The sequence below is a fragment of the Dermacentor variabilis genome, chromosome 7, assembly GCF_050947875.1.
Source record: "Dermacentor variabilis isolate Ectoservices chromosome 7, ASM5094787v1, whole genome shotgun sequence".
NCBI lineage: Eukaryota > Metazoa > Arthropoda > Arachnida > Ixodida > Ixodidae > Dermacentor > Dermacentor variabilis.
This window is the reverse complement of record NC_134574.1, coordinates 72204637-72224358: the sequence shown is the minus strand read 5'-3', so window position 1 is coordinate 72224358 and position 19722 is coordinate 72204637. Positions and strand designations below refer to the sequence as shown.

The 19722-nt window shown below is 44.4% G+C and overlaps 1 protein-coding gene across 3 annotated transcripts in view; it reads right to left on the bottom strand.

Annotated features, from left to right (window-relative positions):
* Nucleotides 1-1727: 1727 nt before the first annotated feature.
* The window catches only part of LOC142587526 (monocarboxylate transporter 14-like), a 65132-nt gene continuing 47137 nt past the window's right edge, over nt 1728-19722 (bottom strand). For 2 of the 3 annotated variants that reach the window (XM_075698603.1, XM_075698602.1), the window contains exons 2-5: nt 16448-16682; nt 7668-7811; nt 4122-5102; nt 1728-3200 (exon numbers count right to left, since the gene is read on the bottom strand). In XM_075698603.1, coding sequence (XP_075554718.1) covers nt 3031-3200; nt 4122-5102; nt 7668-7811; nt 16448-16670 — 1518 coding nt within the window. In that variant the 5' untranslated portion in view covers nt 16671-16682 and the 3' untranslated portion in view covers nt 1728-3030. Of the gene's footprint in view, nt 3201-4121; nt 5103-7667; nt 7812-10761; nt 10872-16447; nt 16683-19722 lie in introns of those variants that run through there. The other variant, XM_075698604.1, reaches the window with a different exon arrangement.

Below are 19722 nucleotides of genomic sequence, written 5' to 3'. Positions count from 1 at the left end.
TGTGTGCTGGGGACACACGGGGGCATATCTATGTGTAATCCAATATAGGTCACTGGAACGCAGAAACCTCAAGAAGGCCTTGACCGAACTTTAGTGTGACGATCGACGATAGGTCGACATCCCACGGTTGTCTGTTGCCTCTCGGACATTTATCTCGAACGAGATCTGCCATTGTCAGTAATTGTATTTTCTGCTCTAGACGAAATCGAAATGCAGTAGTGGTCACACCGAAACCTCTACCGTAGGCCGTGAAAGGGCCTATGCCAACAGAGACGACAATGTCCTGGTCAGAGTGTCAAGCCGAAACGTTCTTTTTTTTTTTCTTTTTTCGTTTTGTCTGGCTCTTATTTTGGTTTGGCGAAAACTGTTCATATCCGGTTCAACTCCTAAGGAAAAGAAATGTAACGGTTCAAGCCGGTCTCCAACGGTTTCTGTACGTCTGCCTTACCTATAACTAACTAAAGGAAAATAGCCCAAATTAGTTTGTTACAAAAATCGACGGTCCACGTGGGATACACGGAAAGGGGGAAGAATAATGATTAGGTACATGCGTTGCTCTTCGTGTCGCAAGAAGACAAAAGTTATATTGTCGAACAACACCTCAGAAGCAATACGTGATTTCTATATCATCCACTACAGCTTACATACTAGTGTGACCAAAACCAACGTCCTAGCTATGAAATGCGTCTTCATCCCAGCGATCATACTGGCCTCCCAGCATCGCAGAGCTATTTGACGGCTGACAAAACGCTCACGAGTGCATTACTAAGACGGCTGTTTTCTGAAAACCACGCTGACAACCACAATAACGTCGCCAGCTCATGTTAAATGACAGCAAGCTCGTGTTAACTTACAAATGAGGTAACACTCTTAACCCACAAGTTCAGGGAACGCAAGGATTCAAACCACCAGGGAAAGTGCCCCACGCGTACCGAAAAACGATATCTCTTTTTTTTTTTTTTTGGTTTCGCTCCCAAGTTACGTTCCGGTTCAGTTGGGGCTGGTGTAAAAATAACAATTTTTATTTTATTTTAGAACTTTGTTGCGATTTTTGTTGCGAGCCTGGTCGCGATTTTAAGCGTGCTCACATATCTGACGCCCAAAGTTTCCCATCGCTAACATGACGTTCATTACAAGTTGTTTTCTTCCTTCAAACACTCTTTCATTTGCATTAATGTCGCTCAATTCCACTTCAAGACCCACTCAAACACATGCTCATTTAAAGCCTTTCTTTCTGCCACCAGATTTCCGCCTAGTCTCTTCATTCGCCTAATTCTTCAAGCCTATTTTCTGCACATTCCTCCTTGACAGCATAAGACGTGCCGGATTACTAATTTCAACAGCAAAAACAGCCGGTGGAGGAGAAATTATATCCTTGCAATACCGTGGATGTTGGCGAGTTTCCGCTAACGATTCCTAATTACCCTTACCCATGCCTTCACCTTTTTAGGATATTTTGCCTCAATCGACAGTAAAAATCATTCTTTTCGCCATCTTTGGTTTCCAGTTTCGTGATTGCGATGTTCCTGTTCGTAAAGACCCATAACCATAAGTAATACGTAATAACTCAAACTGTCATGCCTCCTGCATTTATCTAAGCTCTCCGTACTGAAGAAGGTCTTCGCAAATTAATTTTTTCTTCTAAAAAATAGATTTTAATCTATTTGAAGAAACTTGAGAGTTCTGAGAAAAAAATATTCGCGCAAAATGAAAGAGCACAATGTTCACACACACAACAGTGCTCATATATTCAGCGCACAGAAACACTCACTTCCTGCATAATTTCTGGAAAGCAAAAAGAGTCTGCTTCATCGCTCCCATCCTGTCGTCGTCACATTCCCGCATTGTCGCTCTTCTACGAGTTCATCTATTCGCTGCCCAACTGCCCACCACACATTGTCCTTCTGTCACGCCGATCACAACCCACTGGTCATCCCCAACTACATGGAGCTAAATACCCCTGGTTTGCGCCCACGCTCATTTTCAATCTCGATTTCTCGATTTCTGCCGGGAATCGAAAGACCGGAATATCCTTTATCGTCAAGTCGCTGCCATTACGTGGTCATCACAATTGCTTCGAGATGCAACAACTTTCTTTCTTGATTTCAAAACTGTGGTGCCACCTTTATGTAGCATACCCTACTTTTAAGCAGCAGCCCTACGTAGTCTTTGAGGAAGTAATGCGAATTGAAACGTTACCAAGACATCAAACGAGCACTAAAAAAATAAAAATTAGATTATGTGGTTTTACGTGCCAAAACCACTTTGTCATTATGAGGCACGCCGTAGTGGAGGACTCCGGAAATTTCTCCCGCCGGGGGTTCTGTAACGTACACCTAAATCCAAGTACACGGGTGTTTCCGCCCCTATCGAAATGCGGCCGCCGTGGTCGGGATTCGATCCCACGACCTCGTGCTGAGCAGCCCAGCACCATACCCACTGAGCAACCACGGCGGGTTTAAACTAGCACTAACGAAGCCCTCCAGTAAAACAAGTCAAGCCGCACCTACAAGGTGTCCCATTTGCCTTGGCCAATGTGAGCCAAACCATACATGCATTTCGCTAGTCTTTAGCACCGGCCTTTATTGCTACGACATCTTTTCCAGTGCTAAGTGCAGAAATGTGGAACAAAAGGGACAAAAGACCAGACGCACAAAAAAGATGTCTCAAGTTCCGTCCGTTTTTGTCCCAAGCTTCTGCGATTAGCGCTATATGAAGACATACATACACTGTTCCAAAGGGCGACGATTGGGTCTCAACCTCACAAATACTGGCGTCAGCGGCCCGACGCAACGCGGTAAGCCTCTTGCGCTGGCGCGCACCACCCCTTTCCTGCAGTGTTTGCCTCCAGATACCCCGAGCACCTCGCGTTCGAAGCCGTCACGAGGAGAAGAGTGCACATCCTCTTCCGCCGCCACTCCACTGCGCGTCTCGCAATCTGAAGCAGTCGGGGTCGATTCACCTCTTGACTGGAAGCACACAATCGACGAAGCGAGCTGTTTAAACCAGCGCTCTCTTGTGCGGTGACGCTCAAGAGAAGCCAAGCTCCTCTTGGCGCTGTTTGGAGTGCCCGCATCGGAACCAGTGGCGTCTGCGTTCGCTAAATATTCTTATCGCCCACAGGAGGCAAAAAGCGGCGTTCACGGCGCCCGCGATGTGGAGGAGGCCGTCGTAGGATCCCTGCTGATCCCGGTAGTAACCTGGAAGTGAAGACGCGAGCAACTTATGAAGGGAGCGTTCTGGCAGATCGTCCTTAATGCTCGCGACAGCAAAGTCGCGTAGGAGAGGGGGGGAAAGAGGGCGCGGACGTGCTTGGTAGCGGCATCGAGTGTTTCACAACGGGAGACAATAGGGGAACACAAAGCAAGGTTACCGGCAAGAGACAACATACAATCACCAATACGACTGAGTAGAAAACACGAAGGTTCCTTGTACTCAGAAGGGAATTCACCTTTTATTTCATTTCAATAAGCTAATGAAAAGCTTGTAACATTTACAATAAGTACGACTAAAACTTGTAAGATCTAGGACAATTTCAAAGCAGCGCTAAGTGAATTACTGTATGATTTTTATCAACCCGTACGCAAGATAAACGCTATAATCGATTACATTATTGCAATTAGTATTTGAAACAACATTACGCTTTCTGGAATACGCACGGTTATATGAATTCTTTCTTGTTATGTTAGTTCGTTTGGTTCGCAAATGGCACGATGCACGTTTTCTTATCAGCAGAACTGGCGTTGACTTACTCGCCCAGTTTTTGCTCTAAGGAACTGGTGTGGAGCAGTTGCTAGCCGCACCAACGCACTTTTCTTTTTCTTTTGGTCACCTTTTCTTTTTTTGGATGAAACTCTAGTAAACATAGATGGGTTTAGACTAGCTTGTATTCCATATAGCGATCAGAGTAAAAGCACAAGAGAAGACAGGACGACAAGCAACATCGACAAGCGCTTGCTTCACACTAAGCCTAATGCCAAAAATAAAGATGATTTTATACGTGCTGTGAGAAAGCAGTCATGTGTTGTGCTGTTACTCTTACTGGTTCGGTAAACAGTTCAACGCAAGCACACCGCTCGCTTATGCGCGCTAGACGTTGCTGAGGAGTGCGGCGTACTCACCCACCAACATCGGCCTCGTCAAGAGCACCAGGCCATTGCAGAAAAACAGGCCGCCCATCATTACGGGCAGGTGTTCTATCTCGAAGTCCCTGACGAGCAGCGGTGCTTGCAGTGAATGCCGGAATCCGTTGCTGATTCCTATGAGCGCCGAGCACACCAGCATCGTGGGAAAAGTCCTGAGCCAGACGAACAGCTCGAAGCCAGCGGCTTGAAGAACGTACCCGAAGAGCATCACGGAGTCCAGCGTCAAGAGACCCGAGTCGATGACGACCCCACTCAGCGCCCTGCAGACCAGGTCGCCGGCCGCGAAGGCGTACACGAGGAACGCCGCTCGAGACGGGACTACGCCTCTGTCGGTGGCGATGTCCACGTATAACAAGAAAAACGTTGTCAGTCCGAAGATTATTACGGAGAAGGAGAGCGCGTCCAGCGCAAATCGGAGCGTCGCAAATCGTCTCGCGTTGGCGGTTATGTCCTGGAAAACCCACTCTCGCGATTCTTTCACGGCCCTCGCGTAGCGAAGGATCGAGCAAAAATTCCTGAGGTTCCTCGCGTAATTAGAGCCCACGGACGCCTTGGGCAGCGGCAGCTCGGATTTACTTTCCGGGACGGCTTTTCTCTCCCCGGGAGCGTGTTCCCGACTTTCGGAATATAAAGTCAGAAGGGGCACTTCCGCCGACGCCTTGTCCTTCGGGAATGTCTCGTCCTTCTTACAGACGGTAGGAGGGTCCCTGATTTGCATCCAGGTGGGGTTTCGCACCATGATGACGGCGGGGCAGGCGTTCAGGATGAGGCCGCCGAGCAGCAGGAAGGCGCCCTTGATGCCGTACGTGACGCGGAACAGGTCAACCAGCGGCGGGGCGAAGAACATGTTGAGGCCGCACACGGTGAACATGAGGCTGCACGCGGTGGCGCGCCGCTTCTCGAAGTGCTGCGACACCAGCACTTGGACGCCGACGAACACACCCGACACCGCGGCTCCTGCGAGAGAGGGGCACGCGGAGAACGTCGTCGAGACCCGTGCAGTGGACGCAGACACACACAGAGCGCGGTGGCCAAGCATAACACGCATTGCTGTTCAAGTTGACACGCGGTTCCGAGCTGCTGGATGCGCGCTTCGGACAAATTGTTGAGTTATATATAATAACAGTTACCGCATTCAATGAGCGATGGTTAACTCGAAAGTGGTGTGAATCTTTAGGATTTCTCCTAAGCGCACATGACATCAAGTACAGCTTGGTTTTAGTTTCTCAATTACAGCGTGTGTACCGAGTTATTTAAAAGTCGAATGATGAATCTTTTCTTTAATTAGGTATACTTGGAGGTGCCGACTTCGCAGGCAGGTATTTTTCCCTTCTTTTTTCAGAAATACGTGTCAGATGTCTGACGTGTATCTGTCGTAGGCACTTACTTTTAATATGTTCGAAATGCGGAAATAACAACAATGATATGTTAAGATGGCATGGCCTGACGCTTGGTTTTGCTGCCGCGGGCGATTTCCGTGCAGTCATTCGTGTTAAAAGCGCGTAACAAGGCTGCCGTGGTGCTGTGAGAAGTCTCTATGACAAGATCGAGTGTTCATGAAATAGCTGCTGAGTATGTAGGGCTTTCAGCCCCGTCTGAGCTTTAAACCGAAAAAGTAACAGGATGCGCAAATCAAAGTTGAACTGATAATAAGATAAACGGAGCAACAAAAAAGATATGTAATTTCGTACGTAATATACGCAATGTATGTGTTTAATGTATGTCGTATGTAATCTATGTAATTTGTAATCAGTTGGAAGACAGGGTATCCTGAAGGGAGTGAAATACTGGTGGTGAAGAATTCCTAGTAGAGGCACGCGAATATTCAAAATTTCGAATATGAATCGAGTTGTTTCTGCTATCCGATTCGTATTTGATTCGGGATTTAAGTATTTGAGGACTTCGAATACTCGTTCTTTTCCAGTATTTGATGAACCGGCACCCTTATATTGGGAGCTTTGAGAGAGACAGGACGATGGGCGGGAGGACTGTTCCGAATGATTCTGCTGCAGGATATAGCTACGTTTGGTGCGCAGGGGCACCAGTCTCTGAGCGAATGCATGGGGCACATAACTTCGGCTCAATAATTCCCGGCCATTGAATATGAATGGCTCGCTCTTAGGTAGCCTGTTTACGTATGTGTTCCGCTTCATTATTTGGCTAATGGCACTGCGTTTGCATTCCTCGTAAAACAATGTGCGTTGCTGTAGTATCGCACTTCTCTCCAGCAAACTCAACAATTATCAGTCGAGTGCAAAACTATAGGGACTACGGTATCCGGAAAAAATATATATTTCTTCTAGCACAGCCGTACGTGCAACGTGAAATTTCAGTAATCCATGACGTCGGCCCAAATGGCTCACGTAGGCAGTACCACTTGATTTCAGCCATTGTACGTAAGCTGCGAAGAAAAAAAAAGGAATTTTAGCGGCACCTCTGTTTCTTGAACTTTTGCAGTCGGCTGTACATGCAGCTGGCAATGTGGCTGTTTCTTTGTTTAGTTACTGTCATTAGCACAGTACTCCAAATAATTGAAACTAATTATCCTTATAATTCACGAGCTCATCAAGTTGCCCAGACTTCTAAATTTGATCGGTATAACATGCATGTGACAATGTACGCACACCCGATTCCTTTTTTTTTTTCTTTTTTCTTTTGGAAAGAGGACTCCGTGCAAAACTCATATTTCACTTTTTTAAAACATTAGAGAAATTTGATGTCCGATTCCGTATTTGATTATTGTTTTTTTTTAATAATGTTATTGGTGCGATTCGGAAGTTTCGCAAAACGAACACCACAAGTTTTTAGTTATGCCAGAAGGCGAGCGCGTGAAACAAAAGTTTCTTAAGTCATGCATTCCGGTACATATACCCTGCTGCTACAAATTGAAAAAAAATATTATATGGCAGATGACTATTACGCTGATTATGAATGAATGTGCGGTGTTCATTGGTGCAAGGGCCGCTGATTAATAACTACTCGTGCTCACGTTAGTTGAAATGGTCATTCTTCGTAGCGCACCGTGGGTCCATATCGCGTCCATCTGAATACCACGGAATAAGTACGCTTCCTACTTGTCCATCTCATTTATTCGGAAATTAGCAATTTGCGCAGCAAATATTAGTTAAGCCATCGAAAAATGTTCTTTTGCGCGGGCCTACGCACCAAGATCCTCTCAAGAAAAAAGAAGAACATAAATAAATAAAATTACCGACCGAAACAACAGCGGGTTGGAGTAGTTGTAAACAAACAAGCCCCATTACTGAGAACACGTCCGCTGAATATTGACGAAGTGTTACACAGCAATGAAAGCTGTTCTTGGAGAGCTCGAATTATGCTAAGAGTTTAGTGCCCTCTGTTTGTTGCGTATGCCTTCTGCTTCTACTCCACACGAGACTGGACAAATGAACACGAGGTTGGTCACTGCACGTCTACAACTTTTGATATTCTTACAGCCTTAACTACCCGCCAGTATTTCAAATCAACTGCGTGACGTTTCCCAGGTGGTTGTAACATCCTTACCATGCACGAATCCCAGGACGACTGTGAGGAAGAGGACACCGTTTGCAAAGAAGCAGACGCAGACAGAGATGCCTGAGGCGAGAGAGAAGAACAGCAACACCGGCTGACAGGAGAAACGCCGGCAGAGGTATCCGACGATGGGGCCTGCAAAGGAAGCGAATGCACGGTGAAGCGTTAACTGGGCGCTATACCGTAAAGATGTTCCAAACTTTTCTATTCCAGTTCCGCAATCAGCCCTCCACGAATGTTCAACAAATTTTTGGGCCACCGACACTTCGACTGTCTGTCATGCCACTTCACGAAAACCGCGGCAGATTCCCACCTGATTTAACGTGTACGCGCTGATAAGTCATAGTTAGACCAAACAACAAAACTAATCATATCTGATTTGACGCTTTTTTGGCCTTTAGCCCTCTGATATTAGCCGAACCTTTTCGGGCCGCGACCGCCTTGCCTTCCTGTCACGCTACGCCACAAAACTGCAAGAACTCGCCGTGTCCAAATGACGTGTACGCGTATACCGAACAAAACTGCATTTTTTATGAATAGACGGAGGCTGCCCCGTTCCGAAACGAATAGAAGATCAGTGCCTGCCGATCGTCCAGGCACTGGCTATTCGCAGCTGCCGGGGAATATGAATTTATTTACGTATAATTTATATCTTTTCCGTGCCAGTATAACATATCAAGCCCTTTCGGCACGTATACGGCATCGCTTTGCCTACTATTATTTGCTGGGGATCTGTTCAAGCCGTATTCTCAACCTACCGTTGCACGCCGCTGCGATGTTCGCCTAGCCACGGCAAGCTAAAAGGGGAAACGGACCAATCGCAGACGCTGGCTCCACCCTCCTCATCCGGTTATATATTTTCACTGCGCTGGCTAGGCCTCATCGAAACTCTCTCCACTTGAGCGTGATCCTCGCCAATTAGATAAGAAAGCTGCTCAACGTAGGCAAAGTTAATCGTTTTTAAATGAAACAAAAGTGACCTATAAACGAGGGTCTCCTGTTGCTGAATACTTGTGTCAAAGCAGAAATTTCCCTCTCTCTCTCTCTCTATATATATATATATATATATATATATATATGGAGAGAGAGAGAGAGGGGGAGGGAGAGACAGAGAGAGAGAGAGACAGAGTTGGAGGACAATGTATATATATATATATATATATATATATATATATATATATATATATATATATATATATATATATATATATATATATATGAAGAAAGGCAACCGAGGGGTACGCTTTTTAATAATCCCATAATAAGAAGCCAACAAAGACACCCAGGACAAGAAGGTTAAATTGCTCGTACTTCATAAATGAATTTAAAAAATGATAAATTCATGGAAATGGAAGTGGATGCAAAATCAACTAGCTGCAGGTGGCATAAGAACCCACGTCTTCGTATTACCGCGGCACCGTATTCCCATCCGCTAGAACTAAGCCTGGGAGTGTTAGCCAGCGCCACCACTCATAAACCTTAGCGGCGGATGTGGAACATCCTTTCTGCTGCAGGCATCACGAGTATGTTATCCATTTGGGTGAAGCAACTAGTCAATATACATTAAGGATCTTCCCAATAACTTAACCCGAGTAAGAATTTTCGCAGACGACTGCATTTACCGACCTATAACAAGACCCGATGACCACCTCATTCTTCAAAACGAGCTTCAGCTTATTTTGGATTGGTGTAACACTTGGTTAATTGCCATAAATTCATCTAAATTCTAAGTAATGTCCTTCACTCGTAAATACTGAATCTCTCATTTCCCATATCACATAGATAATAACCCAATTTTTCCAGCTACTTCATACATATACTTAGGCAGTAATCTCGCACCAAGTCTTTACGGGACCTATCACGTTGCTACTATATGTGCTAATGCTTCCAAATCACTGGGGTAGTTACGACGAAACCTACGTAGTTCGCCCTCCAACATCCGCAAGCTAGCATATCAGACGTTTGTTTGCCCTCAGCTCGAATTTGCCTCTCCAATCTGGTCACTCCATCATAACCACATAATCAGCTTATTAGAATCAGTTAAAAATATGGCCGCTAGATTCTTCTCACGTAGTTGCGCCTACAATTCAAGCATCTCACAAATAAAACTTGATATTTCACTTCCGCCCCTAAGTACTCGACGTCATATTGCACTTATATCATGACTTCACATAACAAGTACGTTCATGCGGCTAAGAAGTCTTATTTACGGCTTGAAGTCGCACCTTGCACATCTCGCAGATCATATAATCACCTCCCCTTCACGCACATCTGCAGGAACACTCATATAGTCAGTTGGTCGGCGCTTCCTCGTGTCATTCGGTTATGGAACGCTCCTCCTGATTTCATTGCCTCCGAAACAAATCCGGATAAATTCCGCCAACTCATAAGTTCGTATTCCACTGACTAACTTCAATAAAATGCATGATATATATTTCTTTTGTTGTCCGGTTGTATGGATTATATGTGTTCTCTTGTTTATGAGCTCGTTATTTTGCTTATTATTCTACTACTTTTTGTCCGATGATATCAGAGTTGCTATCTTTTTTTACATTGTTAGCCGAAAGAACTATATATTTTGTGCTTTCTCAAATATGTACGCTACCGGTCGTATTATTTTTGTGCGATCCTCTAATATTTCTATAAGATGTGTATACATTTTTATACTGTCCATTATTAATTTATTGATATTAATTTGTGTGTTTCGTTATATACCCACTATATACACTCTCTCAGTCCTTCTGTAACGACCCCCTTACCCAATGCCTCATATGAGGCTTGTAAGGACATCTTAAATAAATAAATAAATAAATAAATAAATAAATAAATAAATAAATAAATAAATAAATAAACCCGCACATGCTACCTGAAGTCGTCAATTTTTCCGGATTCTAGACCCTCGTTATCTAATGAACAAGAAGAAAGGAACCAAGCGGCCCGTTTTTTTAGTAATCTTTTCATAAGAAGCCAACGAACAACGACATCCACTTTCATTTTCATCGATGTACCATTTCTTTAGTTCAATTAGTACGGACAAGTAATTTCTCCTATCGTGTCTTTGTTGTCTTATGACATAATTATTGACCTTTTTCGTGGCGGTCCCGTGGGAACTGCCATGTTTGATCACGTGGTGACGGGTCCATTGCTTGCCTCAACTGCCTCCGTTGCCTCCGTGTTCACAATGGGCGTGTATGACGCCGGTTCGGCTTAGCAACCCTCTGTTTGGGGAGATATCGTAGACGGTGACTGGGTGGACGACACGAAGCTTTGGCCCTAGCTTCAGAGAACATGCAAAAGCCCTTTCGGAGCTAATTACGCTATATCCGAACGGCGCAAGCAGCGTAGTTAAGGTGCTTGTTCTAAAAGGAAGGCAAAATATGTATTCCAAGCTATATCCAAACTTTCCACTCATGAACTGAATCAGGAGTAGTGTGTTTTGCTCTTCGTTCTTTAGTTAGCAAATATTTTGAAGCAGCGGCTTGCCATATTTCTGACTCAGTAAATTTCCTCGGCGCGACCGCTACCTGGTTATTTTCTGTCTAATCACTCGCGGGTGTGCTCAGTTCCAATAGATTTGTTCTTGCTGCGTGCGAGGCTTGAAACGTAGCTGTTTTGTCTGTTGTAATACCTTGTAGAAAAGATTTCTTATCGCTAGTGACTCGCTTACGCTTGTGGACCGTCACACATTCAACTTCGACTATTTGTGCGCTATTGGTGTAGTCGTAGCGTAGTAGTATTGTTGTTGTACGTGGTGCGCATATATTCCAGCTTGCACCCGTTCCCTTATTGACACGTTGGCGATAGAGTGGGCGTAAGTTGTTTCCGTGCCAGTTGGGGCATAGATGTGTGCTGAAGCTGTGCGCAAAACTTACTGACAGGACGCTGGGCTAATCCCTTTGTCAATGTTTAACTAGTGGTGCTCCCTCTTGCCGACGTTCCGGGGCTGAAGCACTTTCTTCAATGCTTAGCGATAGAACGCTGGCTGATGAGCGAATTTCCGTATGCTCGAAGAAACCCGTACATCTCGAAGTGTCCGTAACACATACAGACAGTTGCAGCAAGAGTCCGCGAACTTGGCTCTACAGATTCATTCCATTGCATTATAGGCCAGTCACTATTCTTGCAGCCAACGACTGCAAACGTCTTCAATTAACATGATTCAATCCGGCATGATTGGCGCACAGTGCGCTAGCGAAAACTCAGTTCAATTTCCGACAGCTGATCGCACAGAAGCAAGTTGGATGCGGTAATGGTTGCTTATTCTGCACTGTAGGTGAGGCTACGTGTCGCGCGCCACCGAAAGCGCCATCTGGCTTCTCTATAACAAACTGCTCTGAAGAAAGGGTCATTATATATACATATAAGGTGCACTATATGAGGTGCACTTATATATATATATATATATATATATATATATATATATATATATATATATATATATATATATATATATAAGTGCTTATATATATAAGTGCACCTGAGAGTGGTCTGCTCTAGACAAACGTGAATGGCCCTCCACTTCTTAAAGGGGCTGCTGAAAACGTACGCTTGGTTTCTGTTTGGCTACAAATAAACTTCAAACGTCAAGGATGTGTCTAGTGAGCTCGTGAACAACAATTTACAATGTGGTGAACGGGGTTTAAATCATAAATCTGGGACCTAGAATAGCTGCAACCTAATGCTGACGCATTTCTCCCGCATTTACCCCTAAATCGGAAGTGAATTTTTTTACAGCGACTCTTTCTTTGCGAAGCCTCCCGGACTTTCCATACCGGGTGCCACTTTGCATCTTGTCGAACAGTTCGCACGCAAGACAGCACTAACGTCTTTACTACCGTTATAGGTGTTCAGGCTGCTGGCCTTCTTTTCTGCGAAATTAGTCGGTGATAAAAGAAATTACACCCAGATATCCTCGTAACAGCAAATATACGTAATCAAGAGGACAATTTTTTTACAAGCTTTTCTATGCCTGCTTTTGCAACCGTTAGGTAACAACTGCACGCATGCTTCTATCGTGCCAACGCCTTAAGAGGAAGCTTTAGCTCGGGCCCAACTCCGACGCGGCCTATTCAAATACATGTAAAACGCAAAAACGCTTTTATGAGATAACCCCTGGACCGATTTTAATGAAATTTATTGCATTTGAAAGAGAAAGTTAAATTCTAGTGACTGTTGGCAGCGGAATTTCGATTTAGGACTTGAATTTTGTTAAAACAATTTTCAAATATTTGACCGTTTGCAAAAAATAGAAGGACGAAGTTTACAAATTCATAGCTCTGCATCAAGAACTGATAGCGCGGTTCTGTAAACGGCTTCCATTAGATCATTCAAAGCGGACAAATTCAGTATGTCATTTTACATCTTACGTGAATTTGTTACGTTGGCTACAACGGTTTTACAAAAGTTGTATTTCCTTATGATTAAATTTCATTAATATTCATATTTAACATATCAATTTTGTCCGCTTTCGATATATTATTAGATGCAATTCACAGAATTGTATTATCATTTTTAGTGGTCGAGTTACAGAGTTGTAAACTTGATAGTTTCGTTTTTTGAAAATTTACAATTTTTGCAAATTTTTAATAAAAAATTGACGACCTAACAGAAAAATTCGAAACCAACAGTCACTAGATTTTAAGTTTGTCTTTTAAATGCAACAAACCTCGTCAAATTTGGTGCCGTGGTTGCCGAGAAAAACGAATTCTCTTTTTATGTGTATTTAGATAGGAGCACCCGAGCTAAAGCTTCCTCTTTGAGATGACCGCTGCGTGTTGATGATGATGACAAACCACATACTATGCAACACACGCGCCACGGGGGAGTGGCCGAGAAGCAGCGGACAGATTTAAAATAATAAGCAGTTAAGAAATATTAACAATACGACGTATGTATATATATATATATATATATATATATATATATATATATATATATATATATATATATATATATATATATATATATATACACATATATATATATATATATATATATATATATATATATATATATGTGTATATATATATACATATATTGTGTCCCACGTAACTTGAGCCAAGAATTTATATATGAAAGGCGCGTCGGATGCGAATTGAACCGAACACATACTATTCGCAATAGCCTATAGTAACTGAGAGAGTTTTTTTTTGTTTTCCCCAGAACTCACTGATTAGTTTGGCTTAAAACCCCACTTTTTAATCATTGGCTTAGGACCTGAAGTATGATACGCAGATTTGTAGAGCACCTTCAAATAAGTTAAACCTAATTAAATAGGGAGCTATGGGGAAAACAAAAGATTGTCTGAGTTACTATAGTTATTCCGAATAGTATATGCGTTCGGTTCAATTCGCTTCCGGAGCGGCGTTCATCTTTAAATGCTTGGCTCAACTAATGTGGGAACACCCTGTATAACACTTGTGGAATCGTGTAAAACGCGTGCGCGAGAGAACGCATATGCACGCGCCATTTTCCTTCACGCCAAAGAAACAGTAATGAAACCTTAAAATTTATAGCATTTGATTAACCATTTCACAACAGCTTTGCATCCCGTACATTTCAAAGTGTGAAACGTTTTCAATGGCCAGCATCGCGCAATACAACCAATCTCGCGCAATACTTCTCGTCCGTCAGCAAGAAGCCATTCGGCCTTTCTTTGTCGTTCGGCCAGTCGGGCTATCAACCTCCTCTATTCGGCCGCAGCAGTCTCCACCTTATCCAGGGCGTTTGCGGCGTAACTGGGAAAGAAGAAAGTGCGGACGCTATTCGGCGACCTCGCCCTGCAAGTGAAGCGGCCTCGGTGGCGCGAATCCTTGGCCTGGTAAAGCATCTCGCCTTATCTCCTTCGCGCGCCACTGCACACGTGTCAACTTAAAACAGCGGACGCACACAGCGTTTGACTTCGTAACAATGTGCGCACTCAGCTGACACCGTGGAAAGGGTCCCGACAGTCGTACGCAGTTATTGCCGCCGTCAGACTTTCAAAGAACGATGCAACCGCATCGACGCTACGAGCATGTTGTGCACGCAAGGCACCAACATAGATTTACTCTTATACTGTTCGTTCTCTCCCCACCCCTCCCCGTTTTTTCTTCCTTTTTGTCTTCTTTCTTTTCTGTCGTTTTGCATGCGTTTTTACACCCTTACCCTGGTCCGTGTTGCCAACAGGAGACAACCTCTGGTTAAGCTCCCTCTCGTTTATTTTCTTTTATTTCACTGCTGCACAAGCATTAGCATTGAGGCTAGTCAAAGCGAGCGATTCTCCGAAAAGAAAAATGAAAGCAAGGTTAGCGTGTGAAAACTAGACACTGAAAGAACGTTAGTACAATATATAAGGGGCAATAAAGGCGGACAAGCTCAAGTCCTGTGTTCTCGTCGTGAATTTGCCTGCGTCTTTCTTCTTTATCCTTTTTTTCTTTTTTTTTCATTAGTAATCGCGTTGCTAAACTAGTCACAACTGAAAACTCCCTTCAGCGCACTAAAAATACTACTATGGACTTGGCCTTAGGTTTCCCTCGTCTAAATCAAAATTTTGAGGCTTCAGCCTTAGCGTAACAAACAAGGTATTTATTTGGCTCTCACACAGACAAAACAATCGAAGAGAATAGGGAAAGAGCCAGCTGGCAATTGCCACAAGGACAGGCATAACGCCTGCCGGCTCCAGAAGAAAAACAATACGCAGATAAAAGAATATAGTGCGTGAAAAGCATGACAGCGATTTAGAGGGAGGGAAAATGACTACAAAATGGGTGGGGGAGTGTGCACAACAACATGATAATAAAACATGCATGTGACTCACACACTCGGTGAGTGGCACATAACGTCCGGAAAATTGTCCACAAGTTAACACTAAAATTGGATCAATATGGAGGGCTGTAATGGGCGTTGTGGCGCCGAAGACGTACCGGACGAGCTCGACATCGCCAATCGTAGTTCGCGCCAACAGCGCGAAATTAGACCGGACGCAACGGAGCATACGCAGGCGCCACGAACAGCGGGTGCCCAAATGATGGCACTGAGCTACAAAGCGAGATCCATAAAACAGAGTATTACAACCGCGCGTGCGGGGCACTCGTTCTCTTACTGTAATATTCCCTCTTTCCTTCTTTGTGATGAAAGCGTACGTATAGTGCTCATGCAGCGATACCATTCTTTTTCGATGCTAATTTCGCCTCGAAGAGAAATCATCCAGGTGCTGACGAGAGCCCACGTATAGATCGGTTTCAGTTTGTATAGCGCATTCTTCATGTTGTGTGTAATATACCAAACCAGTTTCTATTTAATCAAATATCACGCTGGATGAACGTTTACTCTTGTAGGATTTGATTTCTCTTTTTTTTTCTCTCTACAAAGGTACACTTCATGACTGAAAAAGTAACGATCTGGAGTTTCGCGTGCGAGAACCACGATGATCGTTACATGGCACGTCGTAGTGGGAACTTCGAATTAATTTTAACCACCAGGGGCGCGATCCAAGATCGTTGGAGGCGGAGCTGAGCGCGAACTGAGTATAGGTCTCCACACAACGGTCTGCCATCGCGCCCCTGCTTTCACAAAAGAGGGCTACCTCACCCACCGTGATCCGCAAGATCTCCCGCCCTGCACGCTATTGCTTCCGCGTGCGTGTGGCACTCTCTAAGCCCTATCATTCGGGCGCCGTCCAGTCTCGGCAATATGGCACCCGCCGAAGAAATCACGGAGCGAGCAACCAACTAGCCCCGCGGCCAACTGCGTTTACTTGCAGACGCCACCTCGTTCGCCATAATTCCCACCTGTGAGGCAAACGACGCTGGAGCTGAGCACGAGCGGCCACGACGCCTCCTCCCTGCTGACGCCGTAGGTGTCGACGATGCCGAAGAAGAGCACGCCTGCCGACTGCTGCGCCATCATGGCGGCGCATAGCACCCAGCTGAGGAAGGCCGCCGTCACCCAGCTCCAGCGGGAGTCCAGGCCGAAGTGCGGGTCCGACCGCAAGGACGCCTCACTGCGAGCCATTCGGGCGGCTTCCTATACAGATGGATGGATATTGAGTGGATGTCATTAGCCGCACGGTACCAGGATCGTGGGAAGCCAGTGAAGCGAGTAAAGAATGGATACGAGCGCATGCGGCAAACATTACCGAGCTCACGACCATCCGCTTACGGTATCTTCTAAAAAAAAAACTACAATCATTGCGTTCTACGGGCAATGACATGTGAGTATTAACATACGGCATTAACATAGACCACGGCCCTTAAGATGATGATGGCGATCAATTATATTGGCATCCCCTACGAAGCACAGCGGCGAGTAATAGTCGCCTAGCCTGCTTGAGCTGATCAGGTTTTACTGCATATATCGCAGCCTAGCATTGTGCCTATCACTTCGTGATTTTGTCTCTCTTCAAGAAAATCTCTCTATATATCGTAAACTTACCTGTGCCTGTAACGGTTCCAGATCTATCAATCTTTGCCCTGAATTTTTTTCCACCAGTACACTTACGTACCTTCTTATCTCGCGTTAGCAGGATGATGATGATGATCATTGGCAACCCTTTTGAAATAGGGCCAGGGCAAACAGTCAACGAGCTTGATTTATTCAGGTTTTACTACATCTATCACTACATACCAATTTGCCTATTTCATCTCAATCTTAACTTTCGTATTTTCAACCTATATGATTATGTTGCACCATTACCTGCACACTTGGAATGATTCCGTTTCAATTAATATCGTCCTTCCTTTTTTGCACGAATACTCTAATCGTCTCTTACTTATCTCGACTGCGGCTGACTAGTTTCATCTTCTTTGAATCCCAACGCTTCCGGGAGGTGGACGGCCTCGCCGGGTTATCTTGGCATTCAATTACCATGTGCCGAATCGTTTCCTGTCCTTTATTTCTTTTTTTTTTTTTTTGTAGCACACATCTGCCTTATTCTGCGGCGCATAATTGCCCCGATATGTTTTTGTCCTCGGGCGGCTAGCACGGGCCTCAGACAGCAAGGCACCGTTTTTGTGTTATTGTACAGATGTTCTTTTCTAATTTCTTTCTTCCCGTTCTTTCAAATATCTGTGGTCTTTCCTGTTTCTATTCTTCACGCTGTCTCTGTTTACTGACCCTGTTTCTCTCAGTTTCTGTTTTAACACTCCTGGTTCTCTCCTTACACTGTCAATTACCCTGTACTTCGGTGTCAACTTTCTTGACCTCTGCCTGCATTCCCGGGGCACACTTTAGAGGTGCAGATGTTTGTACACTTTCACCTGCTATTTCTTTTCATCCATGTTCCTTGGTTTTCCTTCAACACTGATCTTCCTTTATGCTTCTCTGGCTTCGAAAGATGTCCAACCCAGTTCACCTTGCACTGCATAATTTGTGTTTTTTTTTTCGTAGGCCCCCAAAGCGAGTCGGCCCACCGCCCTCTGGTTAATCTCCAACCCCAAGGGGATTTCCGATTGACAGCACAGAATTGCATTTGCGAACGTTAGCTCTGGTGCCATTACATTTTTTAAGATTCCTCGCACTACCTCGTATTTATTGGAGGCCCAAAGCGCTTTATGTGTCATTATTGCTAAGTTTCGCTTCCCTTTAACTTTTAGTTTATCTTAGTGGACCCCTGAGTAGGCCTTTTTTTTTTTTCGTTCATGTATACATCCATGTATTTCTATTGTTTCACTTCCTTTGAATTGATACCACGTCATCACTCGTCTATTCACTAAAAATCATAATTATTGATCTCTCTGTACTAAACAAATGGCCTAGATTCGGCGCTGCTTTGTCACTTGTGTTCGCAAGTCTCTGTATATAACTTGCATTGTCCGCCAGTAGCAGTACATCGTCCGCATACATCAGCCCAGCGGCCTTCTGTTGTACCTTTTGCCCATTACGATTAATAGTTCCCGATAGTTAAATTCCAATGTGGACCCAGTGAAACGAGACATGCCATAAAATAATTAAAGATTGCTGGCTAAATATGAACCACGCAGCGAAATTTTCTATTCGAGTGAAGTACCCGCGGGGTGGCGTTTTATATTATAACTCCTAATAATTATGTTTGAAAGCTAAATCGATTTTGCGACGGCTGTTCGTTGATTGATATTTGTTACAGTACCCGCCTCAGTATGCTCGCCCTCACCGCTGCCTTTCGAAACCTGTTGCGGAACTAAGTTTGCTGTAAAACTGTCGCTCTAAGGTAGAGTAAACATTCCTAGCTGAAACTTCCCGCGCGTATGTATAATCCCTCGACAAGCAGACGTGACCATCGAAAACTGTCTTTACAGCGTCAGAGATAACAAATGCAGTTAGATAAACAAAGAGTTGTGCTCTGATCGCTGGCGGCAGCTCATGGTTTATCAGCTCACATGATTCGAAATGACTTGAACAACGCGAGTGGCGGAAGTGAAAGTGTCCAGACGGCTAGGTGAGTCACGGGGGCACGGTATCCTCTAAAGATAACGCACGACGCATACGGCGCTGACATGTAAGAGATGAAAGGGGGGGGGGGGGAGGTGCACAAAACTCTGGGATAATAAACACGACACTCGAGGGATTGTCACACGACAATGACATCTCCAAAGAGCTTCGCTAGGCTCTGGTCAATTGCACTGCGACATCACACAGGTATTCTAAAACATCTACCGTTTCTTGGTCAGCAGCCATAATCACCTATTTAACTCGTAAAGGCCCCGTGAGAGGAATTACACATGCGGGGAGCAAGTAACATAACACAAGAATGTAGTCACAAGAGTATCAAACACGAAATACATGGAGGTAAAGGCTTTAAATACGGAAACAAGATGGCACGAACAACGTAATATAGAGTACAAATATAGTATGAGAGGTCATCATTTGAACGGGTCATTAACAAAGTGTTTGAACTTCTTGTGGGTGCGCCAATTAGCAATGTCATGCCGGTACAATCAATTCCAGTGAAATGGGACAACAAGTAGAAATGACTAATGAAAATAATTTGTTTTGCCATGCGTAGGCGCTGCATACTGAGGGGATTAAAAACCGTCAGGATGCCCATGTTGGAGAAAAGAAAAAATAATTATCTAAATCATGAAAATGC